The sequence below is a fragment of the Haliotis cracherodii genome, unplaced genomic scaffold (genome assembly GCF_022045235.1).
Source record: "Haliotis cracherodii isolate W230 unplaced genomic scaffold, xgHalCrac1.p SCAF_6, whole genome shotgun sequence".
In the NCBI taxonomy this organism is placed as follows: domain Eukaryota; kingdom Metazoa; phylum Mollusca; class Gastropoda; order Lepetellida; family Haliotidae; genus Haliotis; species Haliotis cracherodii.
Window position 1 is genome coordinate 26710290 of NW_027266319.1, and position 8714 is coordinate 26719003.

Consider the following 8714-nt stretch of genomic DNA (forward strand, 5'->3'; position numbering starts at 1 on the left):
AGACGTGACACTGGTGTCTTTGGAACACAATACTAAAGAGGTGACACTTGCGTCTTTGGAACACAATACTAAAGAGGTGACACTGGTGTCTTTGGAACACAATACTAGAGACGTGACACTGGTGTCTTTGGAACACAATACTAGAGAGGTGACACTGGAGTCTTTGGAACAAAATACTAGAGAGGTGACACTTGCGTCTTTGGAACACAATACTAAAGAGGTGACACTGGTGTCTTTGGAACACAATACTAGAGACGTGACACTGGTGTCTTTGGAACACAATACTAGAGAGGTGACACTGGAGTCTTTGGAACAAAATACTAGAGAGGTGACACTTGCGTCTTTGGAACACAATACTAAAGAGGTGACACTGGTGTCTTTGGAACACAATACTAGAGAGGTGACACTTGCGTCTTTGGAACACAATACCAGAGAGGTGACACTGGTGTCTTTGGAACACAATACTGGAGAGGTGACACTGGTGTCTTTGGAACACAATACTGGAGAGGTGACACTGGTGTCTTTGGAACACAATACTAGAGAGTTGTCACTGGTGTCTTTGGAACACAATACTAGAGAGTTGTCACTGGTGTCTTTGGAACACAATACTAGAGAGGTGACACTGATGTCTTTGGAACACAATACTGGAGAGGTGACACTGGTGTCTTTGGAACACAATACTAGAGAGTTGTCACTGGTGTCTTTGGAACACAATACTAGAGAGGTGACACTGATGTCTTTGGAACACAATACTTGAGAGGTGACACTGGTGTCTTTGGAACACAATACTAGAGACGTGACACTGGTGTCTTTGGAACACAATACTAGAGACGTGACACTGGTGTCTGCGGAACACAATACTAGAGAGGTGACACTTGCGTCTTTGGAACACAATACTAAAGAGGTGATACTGGTGTCTTTGGAACACAATACTAGAGACGTGACACTGGTGTCTTTGGAACACAATACTAGAGAGGTGACACTGGTGTCTTTGGAACACAATATTAGAGAGGTGTCACTGGTGTCTTTTGAACACAATACTTGAGAGGTGACACTGATGTCTTTGGAACACAATACTGGAGAGGTGACACTGATGTCTTTGGAACATAATACCAGAGAGGTGACACTGGTGTCTTTGGAACACAATACTAGAGAGGTGACACTGGTGTCTTTGGAACACAATACTGGAGAGGTGACACTGGTGTCTTTGGAACACAATACTAGAGAGTTGTCACTGGTGTCTTTGGAACACAATACTAGAGAGGTGACACTGATGTCTTTCGAACACAATACTGGAGAGGTGACACTGGTGTCTTTGGAACACAATACTAGAGAGTTGTCACTGGTGTCTTTGGAACACAATACTAGAGAGGTGACACTGATGTCTTTGGAACACAATACTTGAGAGGTGACACTGGTGTCTTTGGAACACAATACTAGAGAGGTGACACTGATGTCTTTGGAACACAATACTGGAGAGGTTACGCTGGTGGTTTGGGACACAATACCAGAGAGGTGACACTGGTGTCTTTGGAACACAATACTGGAGAGGTTACGCTGGTGGTTTGGGACACAATACTAGAAGGGTAACATTGGTGTCTTTGGGACAATACTAAAGATGTGACACTGGTGTCTTTGGAGGACAATACCGGAGAGGTGGCACTGGTGTATCTTGAACAATACCAAAAGGTGGTACTGGTGTCTGGAGCACAATAATAGGCAGCGACACTTGGTTCTCTGGAACACAATATCAGGTGTCGACACAAGAGCACCAGCACGCTGTGCTCCGAACGAAGAAGGCATACTTGGTGATATTCCATGTCAGTCTCAATTACACATACGAACGGCAATACGAATACGTTTCGATACCGGATAGTACCTCTCGGAGCTTTGACAAGGTAGAGGGTGAACCCACGTAACAGTTTCTCCAACACACACCTACCTCACCAATGCAAATCATTTTAAGTAATGTATCATACTATACGGTCATTTCTATGTGAATACTGTCATAATTGCATAATTCGAATTCCTTGCTACTATATATTATTAGTATTGTTGCTATTAGCATTCTTAATAATGAATATCATAAGGAAAGAGAGAGGAAAGATATTTTACAGAACGAGATGAGCGAAGAAAGAGTAACACCCCCAAGGAAAACGGATGAATGAGAAGTTCAGAACGTTCTTCAGCAAAGACCGAGACACAACTCCAGGAAGGAATGGAGAAAGAAGCAAGTAAGAAGAAAAGGTGAGAGGACATTCCCTCGTAAGAAAGAGCCACAACTCCCAGACAAATGAAGGAAGGTTCTCAATCAAAGACGACACGACACAATCCAACCAACATATGAGTGAACTTTACCTTGCGAAAAAAGAGACACAACTCCCAGACAAGCGAGAGAACATTTTCGATCAAAGACAAGCACAACACGTCTTGCAAGCAAGCGGACAATACTGGCTAAGAAACTCCCAGACAATTCAGAGACTTAGACTAACACATCACCTTGAAAGAATAAATCAATGACCCCAGATAGATGTGAGATGACAACCATCACATAAGAGAGTTGAAATTAATCATGTTTTTCAGCATTACCATGAACGTTCCCGGCGACACTTAACACCACATCTAACACTTCGCAGGTCCCGCTTGAACACCTCATGGGTCCACTCTCTAACACCTCAATGACCACCTCATCCATCCAGTCTTTAACACCTCACCGACCACCTCTATAACATCTCACTGACCCCTTCTCTAACACCTCACTGACCCCTTCTCTAACACCTAACTGACCCCCTCTCTAACACCAACCCCTCTGATCAGTAACCCCCTCTCTAACACCTCACTGACCACACCTCTAGCTCCTGATCGCTAAACACCTCTCTTACACCCCACTGATCGCCCTCTCTAACACCAACCCCTCTGATCAGTAACCCCCTCTCTAACACCTCACTGACCACACCTCTAGCACCTGATCGCTAACCACCTCTCTTACACCCCACTGATCGCCCTCTCTACTTCATCACCGACCCCTCTTTAACAACTTGATAATGTTTCTGACAACATGGCGCTTGTATTGAACCACCTAGTCTGTACAACTTTAGCACGATTTAGTCCGCCCTGGACTGTCAACAACACATGGATGGTGACACAACACATCCGCAGAATTCCGCCACAGCAGGTGGGTGTTCCTGCAGGTCGGGATATTTGTCATCACTAAAAATCAGACAGTAAATCAACATGATAATCAAGATGTAAATCAACACACGTACATTTATGGGTATCCGAATAATATGTTAAACTGTTTACCCATCAGCCTCTAAGTTTACGCATCTCTTCTGAAGTTGATCAGAAGGTTTCTATACACAGAGCAAAAAGTTCATCGGGTGTTTCGATTTCAATCAGGATCAAGGTCGTTAGTGGAGGACATGCGCGTGGATCATGCATGAATGACGTAGACGGACGAAGACCAATCAGAATGAAGCTTTTACAGCATGAAGCCAGTCTTCATGCCTCCGAACATGCCCCTTTTCTTGGACTTGTTCTGTTTGACTGCAAGAAAATAACAATGTCAGCCAATAATATGACACATGGTTGAATTAGAAAAAGGGGCATAAAACGAACACAGGAGTTGAGTAGTTTAAGGCATTTAAAAGGAAATATATTGACGTCGTGTGCGTCTAGCGTCCATATTTCATACCTGGAACGGTCTTGACTTTGGAGGCTGCAACAGCACCTGCAACATCTTTGTCATTGGACAAGTTAGCAGCAGCTGCAGACACCTTCTCAGCATCTAGTGCTGCAGCAGCCAGGGCCTTCTCCATGGCAACAGCTGCAGCTACTCTCTCGGCCTCCAGTGCTGCAGCAGCAGAATGGCCTTTCTTCGTGGCAGCTGCAGCTAATCTGTGGGCCTCCAACGCTGCAGGCGTCCCGGCGTTCTTCCTTAAGTATGCAGACACTCTCTCGGCCTCCAGAGCTGCAGCAATCAGGGCCTCCTTCCAGGCGGCATACTCAGCGTCTGCTACAGCAGCAGCAACCTTGGCCTTCTCTGCAGCCAATCTCTCAGCCTCCATTGCATTCAGCATCTCCAATCTTTGATCTGTTGGGCCGAATGGTAGTAGGTCAGGCCATCATTTACACAAAATATCAAGTTACATTTCTAACTGTCATGCACATTTAAGATATCGAAAGTATCTCAAACAAAACATGACATTCTTATGTGCGCTACTCGCGACCGCCATTCACCATACAGACTTGTGTTGCATGGGGAAATAGTATAGGTGAAGATATACTTCTATTGTCGCTATGGCTACTATCTCATAATAAAACTGCGGGCAGAGTTTTGTTTCGTTTCTTTCATCTGGTTTAGAAGAAGGTCCCTTGTAGCCTTTACTTGTAAAACAAGACAAAATGGATGGGTTGTCAGTCTTCATGACTAGGTATGATGTCAATCACTGTACTATCTGGTCCAGATCGATTATTTACAGACCGCCGCCTTAAAGCTGAAATGTTTACACAGTGCGGCTTCAAACAACAAATAAACAAACAAAACTTGATTTATCATTAAAAACGCCATGTATGTTTAAACAAATACCTACCATCGCGGTATTTGAGGTATCTCTGTACCTCATACACAGCCAAAGCCAACCCGTGCAGAAATATCATCTTGTTTTCAGTGCTGCCGGTAAAAAATATATATATATATGCAGTTTATCATTCCCAAAGTGATACACGGTGTCTCCAGGACCATGTGCCTTCACTTGCTTTTAATATACGACCTATCAAAACACACGTTCAATGAACACGTTTTTTTGTCTTTGTTAACTATAAAGTTTAACATGTCCCTTATTTCACAACTGATACAAAGACAGGACGTTTATTGTTCTTGAGGCCTTTGGTCCTTGCAACTTTTTATTAATTCTAGTTCACTGCGAGAGTGAGGGACATTGTTCTTGATAATACGTTATATACTCGTGGCATAGCTGAGAACGATTTTCATTACATATTCTCTTTTCATTTCGTACTGCTATGCGTTGTGACTAAACTGGTCTAATTTATGGATGTTATTTTCAATGTTTAGGATAACAAGCTACAAATGAATGCATACATTAGGATGGCGCACGATTGTTGAAGGAATTCTTCTCTTATTATTTTTATAATAATACGAGATACACAAATAAACCACGAGGCTCACTCTTAATACCCACTGTGAGTTGGAAACGTGGAAACGAACCCTACCCTCACAGAACCTAAGTCCATCTTGTTGCCATGGAAACGTAAAAAATAAAAATTTCTGAAATTTCTAAATAGCAAAAGGCACCAGTTCAGCATGTACCTGACATACCTGCAAAGTTTGATGAAAAAATATTGAACGGTTTATGAGTTTTGCTCCGGAAACGAAACGTGACGGACGCACGGACGGACGGACGGAGCCCGTTTCTATATCCAACTTCGTTGGGCGGGGGATAATAAACCACGAGGCTCACTCTTAATACGCACTGTGCACAGGGGACATAATCTCAAAGGGCTTAGGGTGGCCCTGTCTAAATAGGTAGAATATCACCAGTACCAGTGCCAAAGATGTACAATATTAGCCTTAGAAAATAATAAGATTATTTTCTTTTTTTAAAGTCTGTCTTAGAAAGTCAGGGTTAAATATGTTGACACTGGCAGAAGTCGTTATGTATGATGCATGATAGGAAAGTGGGTAATTGCATTTGTTCGTCACAGTTTCGACCGTGTTCGAATCCCCAAGTTTAAGCGTACACTTGAAAACATTACGCATTCACATATCATTGTTTATACATATGTGACGATACCTGTCACCTACCTCGCATCGACCAAGTGAGATGGCAGCGTCTAAAACGGCGTGGAACAACAACGGCAGCAACAGTACGTCTGGCGAAGGCGGCGATGCGCTGACAATGAAGTCGTAACTATGCGGGGTCGTCTATGACGTCACTTCCCGTGAAAGGGATCTTTCGTGATGTGGGATGGGATTTGGGATGACGCTGTGCTTAATCATTGTGAAAAACGACTAGACTGATATTTTATTTTTTATATTAAACAACGGAGCACACAATGAATCACGGTGAATAATAAACCAGAATGAATTTAAATAATACACACCACCTCATCACAAAACACTATATCATAAGTTAAATTGTAACCTGTGCCATTTGGGAGGTGCAGGGGATTAACGATCTGAATCGACTTTGACACCACGAGACCAAAGATACACCCCGCTGGTGACATAAGTAACGAATTTAGCATTACACACAAATCACAAGAGGTATTTTAGTGAAACAATTATGTGTGACATTTTAGATGAATCTTGTGTCCACTACAGGTTCGGTAACTCTAACCGTCACCGTGCCTGGCCGTCATCTGGCTTGACACACCGCTCAGTGCCGCACTGTCATGACGCCGCGGTTTCAACAACGTATACAGTGTATCAAAAGTGTTACAACGTTCCTATTTCTTCACACAGTGTATCCAACTTGTAAAACATGCAACTTGAGTTGATTGTTTTTCCAACAGAATCTAAAGTCAACAAATCCAAAAGATCTATGCACTGCGGAGCCATCCATTAACGTGCAAGTATTGTAAGTTTCCTACATTAAACGAAATATAGAAGCACCCAAATGTGGTAAGTAAAGTCACGTAAGCGCCATTGTTTGAAATGTAAACGTCCAATAATTCATATCATTGCAAAGTACATATCCTAACGGTGATAGACACAATATGACATTAATGTCGAAGTACACATTCATTGAGAATTTTCCGTGATTTATATTTACCGATATCAAAACTTGTCAGTGTTTTAATTTTTAAGTCAAAACAAAATTGACGGAAGTGATTAGTTCATACACAGAGTGTTTCAAAGATCACATTGCAATACGAATGACAGTTTGGAATACTAGTATATACCTTGAAGAAATGCCGGTTACATCCATATAGGTTTCAGTGTCCGTGATCTTACATTAGTGACATAATCAACTTCGGGGAAATTCACATGGGACATTTTCAAAGGACAAAATGTTAAAGATCGCTAAACAGCCTAACACTGAGGTTTGAAAAGTGAGGGACCATATATGGCACCCTCGTGGCACCAAGAGGGTAAACTTGAGAACAGGTTCAGTTGTAGCCGCGAAGTCTTAGCAATGAACTGCTCCATTCTTTCAACTGGACATCTATAGATACAGGTCGCTGACACCAAGCATCCAATCATTCCATCAGACACGAGTTGTTTCGCTCGTCACGCGGAAATCCTAGGTCCGATTCCCCACATCTGTACAATGTGGGTAGCCCATTTCTAGTGTCCCCCGCTGTGGTATTGCTGCAGTATTGCTTAGCGTGACGTAAACCCCAACTTGCTTACTGTCCAAGAACAGCACTGGACAATGTTGTGCCGTATTCGACGTAATAGGCGCCCAGGGCGTTCTCAAAATTAGAAATAGAGGGCTCTTATTAGAATGTAGTTTTTGTGGGGAAAAAAGTTGAAAGATCGTAAATTTGGTGTGGTTTAAGCTGACAGCCTGAAATGATGCAAAAGAAACGTCTGTGCGTATTCTACATGGCAGATATATTTTTCCAGTATTTAATTACCCATAATTAAGGGTGCATATAACACACGAGTACGTCTTATACACGAATAAATAAGTCTTGAGTACATTGATCAGCGGAATGGGTGCTTATTGGGTCGAATACGACACACACACACACACACACACACACACACACACACACCAGTTACCGTTATAAAAACCCCAACAAATTCAAATTAAAATATATATAAATTCCTACATATATTTTCTCCAGTCGACATTTAAATAACTTAGCATCCGTGGTTAACGCAACATAATTTCTTGCAGTTTTCTCTTTTTGAACTTCTACATCTACATGTCATGGGTGGGTTGAGGTAACCTCAAAGAGGGTGTAAAACAATTCAACATTGAAATATTGGCCTCCGCGTACCAGACAGTTAAACAGTCCTGAGTTATATCACAGAGTGAGTTAAACAGTCCTGACTTATATCACACAGTGAGTTAAACAGTCCTGAGTTATATCACATAGTGAGTTAAACAGTCCTGAGTTATATCACAGTGATAATGTGGGAAGAAAGGCTGCAGAGCTGGGAGGCGGACGTGAAACCACGAACAGGGGCATGGTGCATACAAACCAATTAAAGCAGGAAAATCGGATTCGAACTGATCAGCGGATCCTGGCACAACTAAGGGACGCAACTTTTTGAAAAAGAATTGCGGCAACTTGGATAAGATAGGCACCCATGACATCAACTGGTATCAAAACATGATTACTTTGGGAACAAGCTACAAGGAATTTAGGACTAAACGTCCCCAGTGGTGAACCTTAGCGACTTTCTTTAAACATGAATTCAGTAGGGACAGATAATGAGTGATGTGAGTGAGTGAGGGAGCGTGTTTCTTCTCTAACGCTGTAATATTCCAACTGAATGATGGTTGCCTGTAAATTTTCAAATCTGGACCAGACAATCCAGTGACTGATATTATGAGCATCAGCCATGGTGCAATGACTCTCTATCATTAAGCCACCTCGTAAGTCGACCAGCAATGGGTACCAATGCTATATTCTTGTGCAAACCGTTCCTCAAACACGTTTCATGGAGAAGACGTTTGATATAATGAAACATATTTAAATTACAGATACAATAACACTTCATGCCATTTTCCAAAACT

The 8714-nt window shown here is 42.3% G+C and overlaps 1 protein-coding gene across 1 annotated transcript; it reads right to left on the reverse strand.

The window, feature by feature from the left end:
- Nucleotides 1-3481: 3481 nt before the first annotated feature.
- Nucleotides 3482-4659, reverse strand: LOC139444738 (tol-Pal system protein TolA-like). The gene is made up of 3 exons (XM_071225674.1): nt 4593-4659; nt 3695-4093; nt 3482-3546 (listed from the first exon to the last, which is right to left on the reverse strand). The coding sequence occupies exons 1-3, from the start codon at nt 4657-4659 to the stop codon at nt 3482-3484; spliced, it is 531 nt and encodes a 176-aa protein (XP_071081775.1).
- Between the last annotated feature and the right edge of the window lie 4055 nt (nt 4660-8714).